Consider the following 19169-nt stretch of genomic DNA (forward strand, 5'->3'; position numbering starts at 1 on the left):
TCCTAAGGGCAGTGCTTCCAGCAATTCACCCTTTCACTCCTGTCTGGGTCTTTTTCCACCCATCATTTCTTCCTGTTTATAATTTCTGTCCAATATTTCCAAAATTGTGGCCTCAATTAAGGGTCTGGTAATTTGGAATCGGGCAAGCAGGGGAACACTGGGTTTCAAATTAATCCAGCCAATTTTTGGCCCAATAACCCAGACTGGTTCCGTCCCTCCTTGTTCCAATTTCCATACTGATGTATGTTTATCATTCCACCAAATGGTAATTTTACTGCCTAATCCGCAGTCAAATTGTCCCCTTGCACCCAACTGTCTGACTGCGTAAGGCTTGCAGATTTCAAACCTTTGTAGCTGTGCCCAGGCCACATGGATGAGGGTCAGGGGTGCAGATGTAGTACGGAGGTCTAGAACCAACAAACCTCCATCCTTTAATTGGAATGTGACCAGCGAGGATATTTCCGGTAGTATACTTTTTATCATTTCCCTACGCTGCATTTCTGTAAGAAAAATTGTAACCCCGTATTTTTTATTTTGTATACTTTTTCAGCTGCATTGTATGTTTCCACTGAGGTTGTTTTTCTATTTCTACCAGATATATGGAGGGTCCCAATTTATCTATAATTGGCCAGGGGCCGTGCCATTCTTTTTTGGGAAATGTTTTCTTTGGCTGTGGTTCAATTTTTACCATTATTGCTTGCCCTGTTTGCCACTGTGTATGATCACTAGCCTCATCAAAGGCTTGATCCATTTTCTGTTGCTCCAGAGCTTGCTGTGCAGTGGCATCTCCTTGAACCGTTCCCAGCCAATACTTAAGGCTAGTTTTTCTTAATTCTTGTCATGTGTCCCGCTCTGCTGGGCACATTAGATTTTCCCAACCTGACATTGGTCTCCCAAACAAAATTTCAAAGGGGCTGAATTTTATCATACGATTTGGGTGACTTCGGATTCTCATAAGTACCCATGGGATTATTACATCCCAATTTGTTCCCAATTCATTACATACCCTTAGACAGTTCAACCTTTAGAGATTTATTCATTCTCTCCACTTGTCCCCCAGCTTGAAGGTGGTAGGGGATGTGTAATGGTAATGGAATTCCTGCCCAAGTTCCCATTTCTCGGTACATCTTTCCAATAAAGGCGGGTCCGTTATCTGAATCAATGCTAAGCGGGAGGCCCCATCTAGGGAATATTTCAGTCACAAGCATTCTCGCAGCAGTGCGACTGTCTTCTTTTTTGGTGGGGAAAGCCTCCACCCATTTACTAAAACTATCCACAATTACAAACAGAAATCGATTGTTTTTGGACATAGTGGGTAACGGTCCTACAAAATCTACCTGCAATCGTTGGAAGGGTCCCTTTAAACTCTGATGCATTAATTCACCCCTTCTCTTCCTTCGAGCAGGGTCCTGTCTGGCACAAGTGAGGCATTGGTGGATATGAATATCTAAATCCTCTCTCATTCCTGGCCACCAGCCTATCTTTTTAAGCCTTTCCAGTGCTTCTTCCAATTTTGGGTGCCCGCCCCGCCCCGCCCCCCCCCCCCCCACACACACACACACACACAGCAGAACCATGTATCCACCTTAACAGAAAATGTTTAAACTGCTGAGGTATTACTAACACCCATTCACTATCAGATTAGGCTATGATCAAGCCCTTTTCTTTTTTAAGAGAAACTCCTTGCCAAGAGGAAGGGCATTCCACAATCCACTGCTGGATTAACTCATCTTTTCCCTGGATCTCCCGTAACATTTGTAATTTTTCGGTTTTAACTTGTTCTTGTTTCATCTGTGCCTGGGTAGTTATCGCCATGGGCAGAATTTCCCAAAGGGTGCCAGTTACTGCTGCCTCTTTAGCCAATTTATCGACTTGTTCATTTCCCCGCTGTAATGGTCCTTTTCCCTTATGTGATTTTATTTTAACCATTCTGATTTTTTCAGATTTTGTTGCCAACTCCTCCATTTGTTGCCAGAGGACTTTGTGTTTGATTTCAGATCCATCTGTTCCCACAAAATGCATGGTAGCCCACCATGGCAAATAAACCTTTATACACATAATCCGAGTCAGTACCAATCACTATTTCAGATTGTTTGTTTTCCATTCTTTTTAATACCTCAACAACTGCTGATACCTCTGCCGCTTGAGTGCCTCTCTTTGTCAATTTATATTGGAAGGCGTCCACAGCTTGCATGCTCCCTGTCAAACAAACTCCGGCAAAGCCTGTGACCCGTGTACCTTCTTCATAATATGAGCTTCCATCTACAAACCAAATTGTTTTTCCCAGCACTTGGTCTATTGGGGTTGCTTTAAAAATGGGGTGAGCTTTAGAGTTTGTTTGGGGTTCACAGATATATTCCTGACCTTTTATGGTTAGACCCCAAACAGATATTTCAGGCTCTCTCAGGACAACTAATTGAACATTCTCTGTCATGAGAGCAAAAATCCATTGAATAGCTTTGTCCACCCTGACGTTGCCTTTAGACAAATTCTCCTGACTCAATAGTTTTCCTAGGGCATGGTGGCTTTTAACAGTCACCTTACTTGCCCCTACAATAGCCTGTGCTTTTTGCAGGGTCCAGTATGCTGCAAGAGCCGTTTGTTCACAAGCTCCCAGCTTACTTTCCGGAGCTGTCAAGGCTCGGCCGTAATACGCCACTGGTCTCTCCCCCACTCCAGAATCCTGTGTGATCATGCTCACAATACAGAACTTTTTAACACTAGGATACAGCATAAAGGGAAATTCGTTATCAGGGGCGGCTAAGGTAGGAGCCTCCATTAATCCGTTTTTTAAACTTTCCCAAGCATTTGTTGCTTCCTTGGTCCAGGTCCATTGAGGTCTTTTAAGTACCTCATATAAAGGTCCTGCTTTTTCTGCATATCCTACCATAAACTCTCTGCAGAAATTAGTAAGTCCCAAAAAAGATTGCATGTAGTAAGTATAAGACCTAAGTAATGTAGTCATAAGGCCTGTAAAACAGGCTAAAGCCTAAGTGGAAAAAGCCGAGTGAACAGGAGTATAAGGGGAAAAAACCAGTTAACTGAAATTGGCACAGGAAAGTGCTGATACTGCAAGCATATACATTGCCAAAATATTACTAAAATGCAAATTATGTAGCAGGTGCAGGAGGCACCAAGATACCAAAGAGAACTAACTCCCTAAAATGACACTCTGATGAATAGAAATGACTAAAAGGTGATAAATGGAGTTGTTTTGCCCAAATCAGCCAATTAATGGAAAAAGGTGGTATTAGACTACATCAAGAGGGTGGCGGCTACCTACGTTGAAGGGGGCAGAACGAAATTGTATGTAACAATGTATAAAAGAGGGTGTCAGAGGGAACAACGTCATCCGGTCTAGGGGATAACGGAAAGTCCCACCGTTGGGCCGTGGACATTGTAACGCCGCCTATGCGAAACTGACCCAGAGATACTCTGTAGGTCACGTCTCATCGTGCCACACGCAATAAACCTGGCCTGGGTGCCTTCGTTGCTCAGCTAATCAATAGTCGTGTCGATTCATTCGATCGTGAGAGCCGTCTCGGTTTCCTAATCAGAGCTGGGACAGCATCTGCACAGGGACACACGCACGCAGCCTACACTGAAAAACACCGGTGGCCAACACACCACACCACACTTACTTACACAGCATTGGCACCCATGTGAGAGAGGAGAGACAATATAGTGCTATCTGGATAGTCTCCTTTTATGACCTGTGTCTAAATGACTCTCTTGTTCCAGGGCAAAAGGGGCATGCGGGACAGGAGAGGTGCCGAATCGCAGAGACGCAGCCGAGCGCAATGTAAGGCTAAGCTCTACCTTTCTTTTACAGTGGATTCTCCTCCTCTTCATGGGGGCTTAAAGGGGCACTAACGACTTGAAATCAGTCCACTTTTTAGGAGCTGAAAGTCGGCTCTGGTCCTACTGTCACCCCTCAGTTCCCCTGCCAGTTTTGTCAGGTTTATAGTCACATTGTCCTGTTTTAGTGTGGTTTTTCTCTCCCCTGTTGTTGTGTGTAAAAGACCCACACAAACAGGGGAAACCAACTGATTGTACAAAGAAAGTAGCAAAACTGACTCTAAACAAAGTCAATCAACCAGTGTAAAAAACAGAAATATTTCCCCCCAATCTCTTTCAGTTACAGGAGTTGTACAGGCTGGGTTGTACAGATAGCATCCAAAAAATGGCACTTCTGTGTGGCTTTGACTGTCGTTACACGTGACATCTTAAATCACCAAAACTGACAGTGATTAGAGAGAAAAAACATGCTTCTTATTCCTTGGTGTGTCTGCTTTGGGCTTTTGACGTCACTCTGTGCATAGCCCATTTCATGGGCGTCCCGTAGGATCAGTGAACCACCCCTCCTACTTATGAGCGACTTTCATGCAGCAACAGGAGAGAGACTTAAAAACACCGGAAAATCTGACTGTAGAGGCACACATCTGGTCAAGGAGAGGAAGGGGCAGGTCCCAAAACCACTTGTAACTCATTCTTTTGAAACTGACCAGATTTCAAATCAGCTGGGTCCCTTTAAATGAAAACAGCTGGTGGTCTCAGTCCAGGCCTCAGTGGGCAGATGCATTAACTGCCCCCAGCAATGTCAGAGCTGGATAGGTCATGAAAATGAATTAATCTTCTCTGCCTTAGAGGAGTGGAAGATTTTGGCAGAGCAGTGTGTATGTGCTCCGTGGAGAGAGGGCGTCCATCTCCAGGGCTGGTCATCCTTCCCCCTGCTCAGGATTTGCGCACATCTGTATTTTGTAAAAGGCGTTTTTCTCCTAGGGCAAATCTGATGTTGGCTCTTCTCTCTTTCCATTCAGCTCCATCAGATGTGTCCACTTTCATCTATGATCCTGACACTGGGAACTACTATGACCCTATAGCTGGGTTATACTACGACCCCAAGACACAGGTGAGCGGGTGGGCAGAGGGGTATCCAGCTAGCTGGTTTTATAGCAGCTCATGTGAACTCCCCTCTAAGGAGCACTTTTCCCACGTGGAGTCAGATGATGCAGTTGAACGAGGACTGGGATATGAGAATACAGACTGGGCTTTATTTCCAGGTCTTTTCCTCTGCTTAGTGTTGCTGAACATTCAAGAAGCTCTGCCTTCCCAGGAGAGAGGAAAGTACTGACTTGGTGGGAGGAGAGAACTGACTGGATTCATATCGGTTCGGTTAACTCACTAAAGGGTGCTTTGCTCCATCCTGTTCTCTTCCCTGTCCCCTAGAGCCCCACCTCTGTGTGTCCCCTTTGTTCGGCAGACATACATGGGCAGAGTGCCTTGCTGGACCTTACCGGAGACTGAAAGCCTGTGACTGCCACCAATATGTGATGGACAGAGAAAACCAAGCTTTATCTCTGGTTGTCTTGTTCACTCCGTCTTCTGGCCTTACCGGCTGTGCTGTGTCCATGGAGCAGAGGGTGCTAGCTACAGCCCTGCTGGGAAAGAGCTATTCACAGCTGTTCGTCACAACCCATGGGAGGGCAGTTTCCCCACAGGAGGGGAGCTGTCAGCGTCCTGTGGCTGCAGACGGGGTTATTTGTAGATGACCCAGCTGTGCCATAGAATCTCCCCCCCTGCCTCCGGCCCAGCCAAGTCCACAGTGCCATTCCCTCTGTCTCATTCTTCCGCTCTCCCCTTCAGTCCCTTTGCCCTTGCAATCTCTTCCCTTTGCTGTCTCCATCTTGTCAGTCTAATGCTGGGACCCAGTCAGTTGCTAAGCCTGCTCCACACTCTCCGTTTCAGAAACAAGTCACGGTGGGCCAAGAAGCAGCATCGTCCCCTACGAACGACCGGGGAAGGAGGCATGGAAGCCAGGAGAGGAGAAGCGAAAGGAAGGAGTCCTCCAACAGGGACAGCAGGGACAGAAAGGAGAGAGGCAGAAGTACTTCTGCTAAGGTAAATCTTCTCTCCGTGATCAGAATGCTCAAGTGCCTTCGGGCTGGGGGCTGACGAAAGAGTCTGCGAGGGGCTCTGCTGAAGATCTAGGAACAGGAGAGTCACTCCAGAGCATGGGTTTTCCACCTGGGGGTCGTGACTACCCTCCTTTTCTACACGGCTAGATGGGAGCCACGTGGCTGGCAGTCGAAGCTAGACACATTTGGACTGGAAATAAAGCATGCACATGTTTAATGGTGAGAGTAATTAGCCATTGGGACAATTTCCCAAGGGTGGTGGTGGATTCTCCATCACTGACAATTTTTGAATCAAGACTGGATGTTTGTCTAACAGATCTGCTCCAGGAAGCTGGATCTGAGTCAATAGTGTGCCCTTGTTGCCAAGAAGGCTAACGACATATTGGGCTGCATCAGTAGGAGCATTGCCAGCAGATCGAGGGAAGTGATTATTCCCCTCTATTCGGCACTGGTGAGGCCACATCTGGAGTATTGTGTTCTGTTTTGGGCCCCCCACTACAGAAAGGATGTGGTCAAATTGGAGAGAATCCAGCAGAGGGCAATGAAAATGATGAGGGGGCTGGAGCACATGAGTTATGAGGAGAGGCTGAGGAAACTGGGCTTGTTTAGTCTGCAGAAGAGAAGAGTGAGGGGAGATTTGATAGCAGCCTTCAACTACCTGAAAGGGGGTTCCAGGGAGGATGGAGCTAGGCTGTTCTCAGTGGTGGCAGATGACAGAACAAGGAGCAATGGTCTCAAGTTGCAGTTGAGGGGCAGGGTCTAGGTTGGATATTAGGAAGAACTTTTTCCCTAGGAGGGTGGTGAAGCACTGGAATGGGTTACCTAGGGAGGTGGTGGAATCTCAATTCATTAGAGGTTTTTAAGGTCCAGCTTGGCAAAGCCCTGGCTGGGATGATTTAGTTGGACTTGGTCCTGCTTTGAGCAGGGGGTTGGACTAGATCTCACCTGAGGCCCCTTCCAACCCTCCTCTTCTGTGATTCTGTGAATTATTGTGGGGACGTTCTCTGGCCTGTGCTATCCAGGAGGTTGGACTTGATGATTGTAATGGTCTCTTCAGGGCTGGGGATCCAGGGATCTTTGTAACTAGTGGCCTCTAATGCCGAAGTCACCTGGGGCATCATAACAGAGCTACCACCAAAATGCCAGGGGTGCATAAGGACAACGTTCCCCTAAATGCATCTCCACCTCTCGCATGTCCTGAGCAGCCAACCTCTACCCCCAGACAACACACACAGACAGGAGAGCCAGGCAGCAGCCCTGGGCTGGAGGGAGGGGGGGACTGCTGCTCAGGTTGCTTCATGCAGAGCTTAGATCTTAAGTTCTGTGGGGCAGATATCCCTTTACTGTGTCTGTACAGCTCCTAGCACAGCGGGGCCCCAAGTCGGGGCTGGGCCCCCAAGTGCTATTGCAATACGAACAGTTAGTAAGTAACCTCTGGGTCCAGAGGGGAGCTGCAATGTGGAACCAGCTGCCCGCCCTGATCGTCCTCAGGTAAACCTGTGTAGGCAGGGCGTGTTTGGCAAGCTCTGAGCACGGGGGCTTTGATCCTGACTGCGGTCACTGGGAGCTACTGTAGCAAATGCCAGGGAGAGGGGGGAGATGGACATGGAGGTTTTGAGGAGCACTATCCTCTGTGGGGCTGGAGGTGTCTGAATGGGTGATGCTACTCGTCATGCCCCTGGAACCCCAGCCTGCCTGTAGCAGGGACATCTACCCTCCTTATCAGCTGTTGTCAGTATTGCAATGGACTGGTCTGGCAGAAAGTGCTCAGCAAACTTTGGGGAAGGAGTTGCATGGAGAACTGCCGCTACTGCCCCAGACTCCAAGGACACGACCCCTGGGGCAGGGGGACAGCCTCTGCTGACCTCAGAGAGGGCGTGTCTGCCACATTAAACCCTTCTCTCCTACCACTGCCAGATTGACTCACGGATGCCCGTTAAACGAGTTCCCAGGCGCTATATGTGTATGTATCTCTGTGCTGCTGTCATTTTAACTCCTTATCGTGGATGTTTCAGAATGAATTTGTAGAGGAGAAGCCCCCTGCGGAAGACGTCTTTAAAAAACCGTTGCCTCCCACAGCGAAGAAGGAAGAGAGCTCTGCCCCGGTAAGATGCTCAGATGCTCCAGAGCGTTTGCAAGGAGCCAGGGTCCTTTCTCTGTGTTGCGGTTTGGCTTGTGAACGGAGAAAAATGAAACCAGACAGGACCTTTCTGGGGATCCATCCATTTGCACATAGACCCCAAACCCTTTGCCCGCCCAGTGTTGTCTATTTAGCTGTGTGCAGATGTCGGATGGAGTGGGGCTGGAGGCTCCTGTCTCAGCACCTGGCATCTTCTTAGCTTGCTCTCGGTTTGCACCCAGCCTGGGGAGTAGTCCTAGCTCGGCTGCTCACTGACCAGAGAAGGGAACGTTCAGGGACCTCCAGGGGGGTTTTTGTTTTGTTCTCTAACCCGAGACTTGTTTTGCACATGATTCCTGGGCAAGAGAGTTCTGCAGCCAACACCTAGGAACCTAACTCACCCTTCCCTCTGTTTAAGGGCTTGGGAAAGCCAAACTTCCTGGCACTTGTTCCCAGAGAACGACCCCGCAACTGGAATATTTGTAGCAGGAAAAAGCCATCCCGCTCCTGACTGGGAGAGGCAATCCCCTGTGCTTAAATGCATGGCTGGGCGGCTAATGGCCGGGCACCACGTCTTGGGAAAACGGGGGGTGGGGAGCGGTTTCCAGGAGACGTTTGATTGCTTGGCTGCCAGCTTCCTTCCCTGGGGTGCCCGTGCTGCTGAAATGCCACCACCTTCGACGGGGGGAGGAATCACCTGAGGCGGCAGGGCCTGGTGTGGCGGGACAGGCTTGAGCTCTCCTCTGTTGCTCTGTCTGCAGCCCAAGGTGGTGAACCCTCTGATAGGACTCCTGGGGGAGTACGGAGGAGACAGCGACAACGAGGAGGAGGAAGAGGAGGCGCAGCCGCCGCCCCGCCGTCTGCCGGCGCAGCGGGAGGAGCAGCCCCGGGAGGCCGACCGGGACGAGCACAAGCTGACCGACTGGAATAAGCTGGCCTGCTTACTCTGCAGGAGGCAGTTCCCCAATAAGGAAGTGCTGATCAAGCATCAGCAGCTCTCCAACTTGCACAAGGTAGGGGGGGAGGTTTGGGGGCCCAGCCGCTCCCCCTCTTTGGGCTGCAATTGTGCTAGCCCGAGATCTGTGAGGGAAGGGGGAGCGGTTGGGGGGGGGCTGGTCGGACTGCTCAGTGGCCTACGAGGCCCGTCTGTTCAGAGCCTTCCATCTCGGACAGCACGTCTTGATGCTCTGAACTCGCTGATGTCTGGTATTACGGGCGGCAGAACCCAGCTGGCATAAACCGCCTCCCCTGCCGGGGGCCATGCTGGGGGGAGACGTTAAACAGTAGCGTTCCCACCCACTGGTTCTTGGGTAGTGCCCTGTGCATTCACACCTGGGACGAAGGAGCCAGAGAAAGTCATCAGTGCTATGGGGGGGACTGGCTAACCCAGTGGTTCCCAACCCATGGGGTCTTTCCGAGTGGCCCATGGCTCCCCTCCCACTAGCTTCTTGCTGCAGCCAAGGGGATGGGAGATAAGCGTTTCCCTCCTAGCAGGGAGCACGGCAAAGCGCTCTGCCTGGGTCCCTAGGCACTGGGGTCCCTGCTGCAGCCAGAGGGAGAGGAGCGCTGATCTCCCGTCCCCCTGGCTGCAGAAGGGAGCCGCTGCCTAGGGAACCAGGTGGAGCACACGGTTCCCCTGCTGCAGCCAGGGGGACAGGAGATCCTCCTTGCTGAACTCCTTCCCTCTGGCTGCAGTGGGGGAGGAGGGGAGGCTGCTGGGGGAGACTGTTGGCCCTTCAGGGTTGTAAAAATTATATTTGTGGCCCTCGAGCCAAAAAGGTTGGGAACCCCTGGCCCTAACCTGCCTCTGCTGGCTGAGCCTCAAGAGGGGCGCTAGCGTGGAGCGGGATATGGGTGAGCAGCATTGATCAAGCCTGGCCTGGGGTGTGCTACCAGCTAGTTCTCTGGTGCGGTGGAGGAAGGGAGCCAGCTGTTGTCCGACGTGGACTCCTGGCTGCGTGCCTCTGAGATCGCTGTGTATAAAACAGCACTTCCCACGGGTCTTAGCTGCCGTTTTCGAAATGCGGCGGCACAGCTCAGGGTGCGGGGAGGGTGCAGCGCTGGAAGAGCAGAGAGGGGGATGCAGGCGGAGTTGGAGAAACAGAAGCATGGACAGTAGCTGCCTGCATTCTGCACGGCGTCCGCCAGCTCACTTCAGCGAGTGCCGAACGCTCTCACGCTCTCCACGACGCGACAGACTAAGCAGCAGTGACAGTGGTTCCGTGCCCTGCCGCTGGGAAGAGAAAGGAAAGGCCCCTGACTGTCCAGCTGGGAAAGCAGCGATGCTGGGCGGCATGGGAGGCTCTGGCTAATTAATGCATGCAGTTCAGGCAGGAGGGCAAAAGTTAAGTTTGTTCGGGCACCGAATTAAAGATCAGATCATCCAGGTTCGATCAGGGACAGGCTGTTTGCCTCCTCCACTGACAGCGACTTCTGCTTCCCTCCTTCCAGCAAAACCTGGAGATCCACAGGAAGATCAAACGATCCGAGCAAGAACTGGCGTATCTGGAGAGGAGAGAGCGAGAGGTTGGCATGGGGGGGAAGGTTTAGCTCAGTACGGTGCATCTGTCGCCCTGCAGAAGCAGGATCCTGCACTAGCCCGCGGCCAAGCCCTCGCGCTCGCTCACCCCCACCGTGTGTGTGTTGCAAGCACCCGGAGTGCAGCCTGTACCCACGAGCAGCGGCTGCTCTGATTTTCTCTCAGTACGGCTGGGCTGTTCAGAGGCTATCGGTGCGGGCTGTGAGGGGGCCGGACACAGGGCCATGGCAGCCAGGCAGGCCAGAGGATTGAACCATAGCAAAGAGCTCCGTCACCCAGCAGTCTGAGTGGGAGGAACACGCAGAGCTCTGCCAGCACAGCTCAATCCTGACCCACGGCCCCCCCCCCAATTCCCATTCTGGGCCCCCTTCTAGAATCATAGAATATTAGAGTTGGCAGGGACCTCAGGAGGTATCTAGTCCAACCCCCTGCTCAAACCAGGATTAACCTCAGCTATATCATCCCAACCAGGGCTTTGTCAAGCCTTAGCTTAAAAACCTCTAAGGATGGAGATTCCACCACCTCCCTAGGTAACCCATTCCAGTGCTTCACCACCCTCCTAGTAAAAAACTTTTTCCTAATGTCTAACTTAGACCTCCCGCCCTGCAACTTGAGACCGTTGCTCCTTGTTCGGTCATCTGCCACCACCGAGAACAGCCTAGCCCCATCTTCCCTGGAGCCCCCTTTCAGGTAGTTAAAGGCCGCTATCAAATCCCCCCTCACTCTTCTCTTTTGCAGACTAAACAAGCCGAGTTCCCTCAGCCTCTCCTCATAAGTCCTGTGCTCCAGCCCCCTAATCATTTTTGTTGCCCTCCGCTGGACTCTCTCCAACTTGTCCACATCCTTTTTGTAGTGAGGGGCCCAAAACTGGACACAATATTCTAAATGCGGCCTCACCAATGCCGAATAGAGGGGAATAATCACTTCCCGTGACCTGCTGGCAATGCCCCTCCTAATGCAGCCCAATATGCCATTAGCCTTCTTGACAACCAGGGCACACTGCTGACTCATATCCAGCTTTTTATCCACTGTTACCCCCAGGTCCTTTTCTGCAGAGCTGCTGCCCAGCTCGTCGGTCCCCAGTCTATAGCTGTGCATGGGATTCTTCCTTCCTAAGTGGAGGACTCTGCCCTTGTCTTTGTTGAACCTCATCAGATTTCTTTTGGCCCAATCCTCCAGTTTGTTTAGGTCACTCTGTATCCTATCTCTACCCTCCAGGGTATCTACCACTCCCCCCAGCTTAGTGTCGTCCGCAAACTTGCTGAGGGTGCAATCTACCCCATCCTCCAGATCATTAATAAAGATGTTGAACAAAACCGGCCCCAGGACCGACCTCTGGGGCACTCAGCGTTATTGATCGGTGCAGCCCATCCCCCGTGCTGCTCTGCTTTTAGACTTGCACCCTGCCCCGGCAGTGCACTGCAGTCTCTGTCCGCACATGTCCGCAGTTGAGCAGAGCCCCAGCTCTGTTGTGCCCAGATTGCCGAGCGGTTTTAGCGCAAGAGGCCCAGGGACCGGACTGGGGTTGTACTGAGGAGGAGCTGCGGGCAGCATTAAATCCCCAGCTGCTGGTTGTTGATGGTTCCCTGCGCAGTGAGCAGCTATTCCAGCTGTTCCCTGGGAAGCCCAGTGGGACGGTCCTGTCAGTTTGCTTTGTTGGGCCACATGGCGTGTGCTGGAGCCACTGTAACCCACTGGTGGGTGTGTTCCAGGACCCCCTTTGTGCCTGCTCCCCGGAGTCCAGCTCCAGCTCTCTTCCCTGGGACTGGTCCTGATTACCTGAGAGCCTTTCTCCCTCCTCGACAGAGGGGCCCTTGAGAGTGTGGGAAAGTGAATTTCGACAGGAGTGGAACCTAGACTGTGGAACTCACTGCCACAAGAGTGGTCACGGGGCCTCATTGAGAACTTAATGCAATGACTTACTGAGAAAAAGCTGGATTCTACCATCCCGTCCCTCTCACTTGCCCAAACATAATACCTTGTTCACTGATCAGGATCCTCCCCTGCAGGCTGAAAGGGAAGGAGGGTGGAGGAGATCACTGTTTTCTGTCTTTATAAATACTTGGCAACACCCCTGTGTTATGGTGAGGGGGGAGCACTTCAATTACCTAGAGTGCTAAGCCCCATGGAGCTGCTAAATAAGCGAGTGGTGATACAATGCTTGCAGCTCCTCTGATGGGAGTCCTGCAGGAGGGCAAAGGGTTGTGATACTTCAGGACTGACTGACTGGCTGGTGAGATTCCCAGCTAGACCAACCTCCTGCCTGGAGTTCAATGGCTGAGGACGGGGGTTGGCGGTGGAGCAACGTCCCAGAACTCTGTGCAGCCCGGTGACTCAGAGCTTCTCTACTAACTTTCTGTCCACTGTAAAGGGGAAGATTAAAGACAAGGGAAATGACCGGAGAGAGAGATCCCAGCGCCTGGACTCGCCAGAGAGAAAACGACTGAAGGACGCCTGGGACTCTGAGAGGTAACAGCTGCTCTTCCGCCTCCTTCGGGGCACCCAGGACTCCTCCAAGCTGCTGGTGCCGTCAGCTGCTGTGCGCGTCAGGCTGTGCATAGCTGGAGGAGATGAGGCCAGCAGGGCAGGCTGAGGAGGAGGTGAAAGGTTGGACAGCTGATTGCGTTCTCTACATGGAAAGCAAAGTGGAGTTTTAGCCTCTTGTTAATTCTCTGACCTTTCAGTGGCCTCGATGCCAAATGTACAGTGAGGCCCTTTGAAATGAGCAGGATGTGTGTGGGGGGGATTTAAAGCCGGGGCTGGAGGAGCCTGGCTACCCAGTTTTAAGGAAGATGGGAGCCAGGTATCCGGGGCGGGTGAGTGTCCTGGCCCAGGCTCCTTGTGGGGTGTTTCACCTCTAACATTCCAGCTGACTCTGCCTCCCCTTTTCCTCCTGGTTGGAGTTTGGAACCACAGAGAGAAAAGGGAGAGGGAGGAGCAGCAGGGTCATGTTTTTTCATCTGCTCCAACTGAGTCAGACACACTTGGCATTTCTCCATCTGTCAGATTGTTGTTCCGACTGTTGAAAGCTAACAGTCAGTTCACACACCTAATGGCAACAGTTGAAAGAAAAGCTCTTCCCCTTCTGCTCAAATCTGCGAGTGTAGTCCCAATACCTCCCAGCTCAGTGTGTTCAGAAGGAAAGATCCAGCAAAACAGGAGGGACCAAACTTCCCATTCCTGATATTCCCAAAGTTGATGTATAAAAACCAAACCCTGCACATGGTGCGTAAAACTTTTCAGGCCACCTTTGTGTATCACAAAAAAATAGTCTTTTTTTAAGGGGACACCCCCACTCCCCCCCCCCCCCCCACCCTCCTGCAGCTCATCTTGAAGCTGCACTTCAGGGGCTATGTTTTCCAAAATGTGCCTGAAGTAGGCATACATGCCTAACGTACCATAGTGAACCCAAAAGAAGCCTTCAAAGAGCAGCTTTCATGCATGCAATATGGGTGCCTCTTTGCAAAACGCCTTCTGTGTTATCCAAGGTGCAATCCGTTCTGTGTTGAAAATCCCCAGTACCACGTTGGAAATAAAGCGATGTGTACGGATGCTTATAGTTGCTTCTTTTGCAGTGACCATAACCCTGTGAGTAAAGCAAGAATCGACAGTAATAACAAAGGAAGCCGCAAGTTGCAGGCTATGGGCTGGAAGGAAGGCTCAGGACTGAGACGCCAGCAGCAAGGCATGATGTCGCCAGTAGAGGTGAAACGGCTTCCTTTCCCTTCAAAATCAAATTGCTACAGTCCTGAATTGGGTAGCATTTCCCACGCCCATCTGAAAAAAAGGTGGGGGGAAGGAATCTGCCTGGTGAGATCAGAACTGTGCACAGCTTCTAGGAGAAGGAAACAGCCCCTATTCATAGATTCGTACAGTTCACGGCCAGAAGAGACCATTAGATCCTTTGGTCTGACCCGTATGGCACAGGCCCTGAAATTTCATACTGGTGCACCTGCATTGAGTCCAGTAACGTGTCACTTCTTGACAAGCACAGTGGAATGTGTATGTCATAATGAACAATGTAGTCGCTGCATTTCACCCCTCACAGTTCAAGTAGGCTCAAAGTGCGTTTGTTGTTCAAAATAATGGGGGGATTCCTTTGAAATGGTTTGCCTTAGACTAGCATGTGATCGGTTGGCTGCTAATATTTGATATATGCGCTGTGTCCCATGTCACATGGTGGTGTTTCTGCTCCCTGAATGGAGGTTGTATTTAACTCACCAACAGAGCACACGTTGTGAAATGTGCACGTTCCTATCCAAAGTATAATTCACAGCCGAGAGCCGCGGCTTGGAATGTAACCTGTGCGTGCATGTGCATTGTCCTAGGTAGCAAACACGCAATTCCCTCTCCGGGTCAAATATGGCCAGAAAATGTCCCCAGCTGTTCACTCAGCCCTGGCCGTGAGACCCCTGCAGCTGATAAAGTAGGCATTGTAGAAAGGCCAGCTCAGATTAGCCCTGGGAAGGCTGACCTGCGACCAGAGTTCCTCAGTTGGACAGCAGGAGGTTGCCCTGGTGAGACCCGTCACTCATGACAGTCCTGTCAAGGCGTCACAGCGAAGCCTCAAATGTGGCAAGTCCGCTCCTCCCATTTCATATTAATATAGGGCCTTGGGTTTCATTCAGATCAGGACTTTGATCCCTTGGCTGAATTGATCAGACCCTTGGTATCCAAATAACTAGCATTTAGAAAGAAACACAACTGCCGCCCTGTGCATTGATCTAGTTAGGTGGCTGTAGGCAGGTAGGATTGAATAATCCAATTACTGGCTCTAGAATACTGACCGTTCAGAAAGTCAGGATTCAGAGCAAGCTAGAAGAGCCTACGGGGAACCCCATGTGACGAGAGAGCAGCTGAGAGTGGTGATCAGACACAGGTTAACGGGAAAGATTGTCCCCTGTGAGATCTGATATTCAGCCTGTTTTCCTTTGCTCAGTTTCATCCTCAGATCACATTGGCTCTGATTGCCTCCGTTACTGGGTCCTGGTCTACACTTACTGGGCGATTCAGCAGCAGTTGGCAGGAGTTACGCAAGCTACAAGGAGTAGCTTGTGTAACTCGCACTGCGCCATGCCACTTGAGGGGGTGGTTTTACTGAGTCGACTTCTGGATTGACTGAGCGGGTCTTCACTGACCGCTCAGTCGATCCAGATAGGTCGATCTGACGGCGGCGACTTTGCCGCCGTCAATGTAGACATACCCTGACTGTAGTACACACTGCCACTGCTTCTGTCTGCTCTCTTTTCCCCCCACCTCCCAATGCTCTTAGCATCGCGGCTTCCCAGATTGCTCCCTCCCCACTGACTGCCATGGTTTGGAGGCTTTCTTCCTACATTGTTCACTGTCTGGCTTTCTTTGTCCATGTTGGCATCAGCAACTCCTCCCAATTCTGTATCCTCTGGGCGCGTGTGTGTATGTCATGTAACCCCTCTTCCAGGTCATTACCCGAGCTGTCAAATAAAGCCAAAGCAATCTCCATGGTAGCCTGCGGTTTCGCTGGCCCCGGGCTGATGCGGAGAACATGAGGAATTGCTAAAACGAGCTGTCTGTGTTGTTTTCAGGCAGAAGATCAGAAGAAGGGAGCTGGCTTAGGAACCCAAGGGAAGCCCAGCAAAAGGCAGTCCAATGAAACGTACCGGGATGCTGTCAGGAGAGTCATGTTTGCCCGCTATAAGGAACTTGAGTGAATGATGAAGCGGAATCCCACAAAACCCCACCCTCTGTCTCTCTTTCTGTGTCATGGTCTCTCTCTTCGTTTTCAAATTGTTACTGGTTTTGCTGCTAGAAATTTTTTTTAAATAAAACAGAAAATTTGTCAGTGGTGTTTCCTTATCTCCTCCCCCCAACGCCCTGCTTTAAAACCAAACCTCACTGTGCAACCGTCCCAAGACTGCTCCAGCTGACGACTCCTCATCTGTCCTGGGGCTCACGCTGCCCTTTGGGTGACTGCGGCAGGACTAGAGTGGCTGAGGCAGGCTTCCTTGTTCCCGGTGATGCTTCCAGGATGTTGCACAAATGATTTTTTCACCAGCTCTGCAGATGCAGTCGCTGTCCTGCAGCGAGTTTCCTTTCCTCTTAAAACATAGGACTTGCCAGAGTGGATCAGAGCCACGATTCGAGCCCAGTGTCCTGCCTCTCCAGGGGCCAGCACCAGATGCTTGAGAGGAACGGAATCAGTAACTGTTCTGGCTGGATAGTCTTGTTAGCCATATATTACTACTTATTTGTGTCATAGCACCTAGGAGCCCAGTGCCGGACCAGGACCCCTCTGTGCCAGTGTCTGCACAGAATAAAAGATGGTCCCTGCTCCGAGAGCTGGCAGCCTACGTGTCTGCCACTTCTCTTGAGTCTCGGTCTTGGGGATGGGATGTCCTATGGCTATCAACTGTCCGGAAAAGCCTTTCAGCCTTCCACTGCCAGCCCCGCCCGCATCACAACTCAGGGAGTGTGTAACCAGTCACTGGTATTGGTGGGCTCTGGCCATGGTTTGTGACCTCCCTCCATCCCCAATGACAACAGCGCTAATAACTGTGGTTATTCTCCATGTGTCCCTCCTCTCAGTGGCCTAGGCGGCCACGCGGTTGTCCTCTGACTGGTGTAGCATGCTGTTATTTTGTAGTTTAGACCGGACCCCTTAACCAAACCCCTGCGACCAGTTTGAAATCCGTGCAGGGGGCTGTCCCCAAATGCCCTGCCCCATGTGTCACCAGTGCTGCTCTTTGTTCATGTCCTCTGGATGCCCTATCCCCTCCTGAGGCACTATGGGAAAGCTGCCCACATCATCCCCAGATGCACGAACCCAGTCGTGACGTCAGCAAAGCTGTGGTGTGGAGGCCAACTGGCCCCAGCGCTGTCCAGTGCGTCCTGCACCCCTGGCTGATTCAACTCCTGCTCAGAGGCTGTCACGCAGGCAGGGCCTCAGCAGAACGTGTTATATAAAAGAAGTTAATGCTTTGTCGCAGCCTCTTCCTCCCTGAGGGAATATCCAAGCTCTGCTGCTGCAAAAGACAACCCCCTTCAGTGCCAACGGTGCTGTCCTTGCCCCTGGAACAGAGGTTACTTGGAAACGGGCACTGCTTTGCCTGCAGCTTTCCTGCATTGGCTGTGTGACCTTGCTTGAGTTGTGCTAGGTTCTAGGCCCATGCGTTGAAATTACACTGTTGCGGTGTCCCTCATGCAGTGGATTTAGCAGCACAGCTTGCTGACCAGGCAGGCCACAAATGTCCTGTGAGAAGCGTGAGCTGGAGAGGAGCTGAAGGCTTTGCAGAGAGCTCAACCCTAACTTCTTCGCCAGTGAAATCAACATAGGCTTTTCCTATCCAGCCTTCCTGCTGCTGTTCTCAATGGAAAACCCTCAGGCTTATGCTAATTCTGTGGCTGTCCCAAAGATCATAGTCTGTACCGCTTACACCTGAATAAAGGGGATTTGAATTTGATGTACAACTATTTCGCTCTACAGCCATGTTACCAACTCAATTTTTTGCAAGCTGCATATTGATGATTAAAGTCCCAGCTCCTGGAGTCCAATGATTAGGTGAGAATCTCAGCTTTTATTTTCTTACGAGTGAGTTTCTAGCCCTCATTCTTGCAGAGGCAAGCTTGAGAAGTGACACAAATGCACCTGAAAAGCAAATAAAACAAACCCAAACATTTACTGTGGCTTAAAAAACATGGGTTTTTTCCTTTTAATCCCATGGTTTTGGAACACTTAAGCTTGGCAATACTGTGCAGTCTCTTGTCTATAAATGGAAGGGAAGGGAAGGGATGGGCTAGAGCTGGATTTAATGCCATTATGCTGCTGTTGCTACACAGCTCTGGCATTTGGTATGAGATGACTTTAACCTGGGCCATTTACATGGAGAAAAGGTGGTAGAGGCAGAGAGAGGGGAGCGGTGATGGCAGCAAAGTGAGGCTGTTCCCTTTCAGTTCAGTAAGATACAAATGCCAGTTGAAAAGTCAGGGGTTGTGATGTTATCCCCCCACCACTTCTGAAGCCTAGTCGCTCAGGCCACAGCTGGCTGCTTTAGAGGTAGGAGGGACTTGAGACCTGGGGTCAATTCCTGGCCAAGCCACTGAATCCCTGCCTGCCTGCGGACAAGCCTCTTAACCTATATTGTGATTGTTTCCCTCTGTTAAATGGGTTGAGGTTAAAATCCATTACGGAGTGTGAGTCTGACACCCCACTGAGACGAGCTATTGGCATCATTTCTCCTTGTCCGTTTGCTGGAGATGGGCCTTCTCACGAGCACGGATCTTGCTTTGCAAACCCCACAGCCGAATGGCAGCAAGATCACCCACAGCCTGAGGGGCTGGGGAAGCTGCTGCAGTGTCCCCTCATCTGCTGTATTCAGTGTTCTCCGGGTGGCTTCCTAGGTTGTTGGGGGGGGGGAGGGGGGAGTAGCTCCAGGCAGGTTGCTGTGGGTGAACCCCACGTGCTGTGTGTAAATCCCAGGTTTGATCTCCCAGCTGAAGCTGAGCAGCACCCTGGTTTCTCCTAGGGGGACAGGAAGGCAGAAGGATTATTTCCAGCTGTTTCCCTACGGCTGATCATCTCTGGGGGCACAGTCCGCCACCCCCCCCCCCAATACAG

General features: G+C 51.2%; 1 protein-coding gene and 1 long non-coding RNA gene across 3 annotated transcripts in view; one reads left to right on the forward strand and one right to left on the reverse strand.

Annotated features, from left to right (window-relative positions):
* The window catches only part of RBM6 (RNA binding motif protein 6), a 109264-nt gene extending 92867 nt beyond the window's left edge, over positions 1–16397 (forward strand). For both annotated transcript variants that reach the window (XM_067561276.1, XM_067561275.1), the window contains 9 exons: positions 3742–3802; positions 4821–4912; positions 5749–5901; positions 7934–8023; positions 8799–9050; positions 10489–10563; positions 12948–13045; positions 14152–14281; positions 16141–16397. In XM_067561276.1, coding sequence (XP_067417377.1) covers positions 3742–3802; positions 4821–4912; positions 5749–5901; positions 7934–8023; positions 8799–9050; positions 10489–10563; positions 12948–13045; positions 14152–14281; positions 16141–16266 — 1077 coding nt within the window. In that variant the 3' untranslated portion in view covers positions 16267–16397. The remainder of the gene's footprint in view (positions 1–3741; positions 3803–4820; positions 4913–5748; positions 5902–7933; positions 8024–8798; positions 9051–10488; positions 10564–12947; positions 13046–14151; positions 14282–16140) is intronic.
* Positions 16398–16799: 402 nt separating this feature from the next.
* Positions 16800–19138, reverse strand: LOC137161790 (uncharacterized). The gene is made up of 2 exons (XR_010922171.1): positions 18823–19138; positions 16800–18200 (listed from the first exon to the last, which is right to left on the reverse strand). It is a non-coding gene; the product is annotated as an uncharacterized lncRNA (long non-coding RNA).
* Between the last annotated feature and the right edge of the window lie 31 nt (positions 19139–19169).

This window comes from Emydura macquarii, unplaced genomic scaffold (genome assembly GCF_026122565.2).
Source record: "Emydura macquarii macquarii isolate MOO-44397 ecotype Brisbane River unplaced genomic scaffold, CSIRO-AGI_Emac_v2 contig_2369, whole genome shotgun sequence".
NCBI lineage: Eukaryota > Metazoa > Chordata > Testudines > Chelidae > Emydura > Emydura macquarii.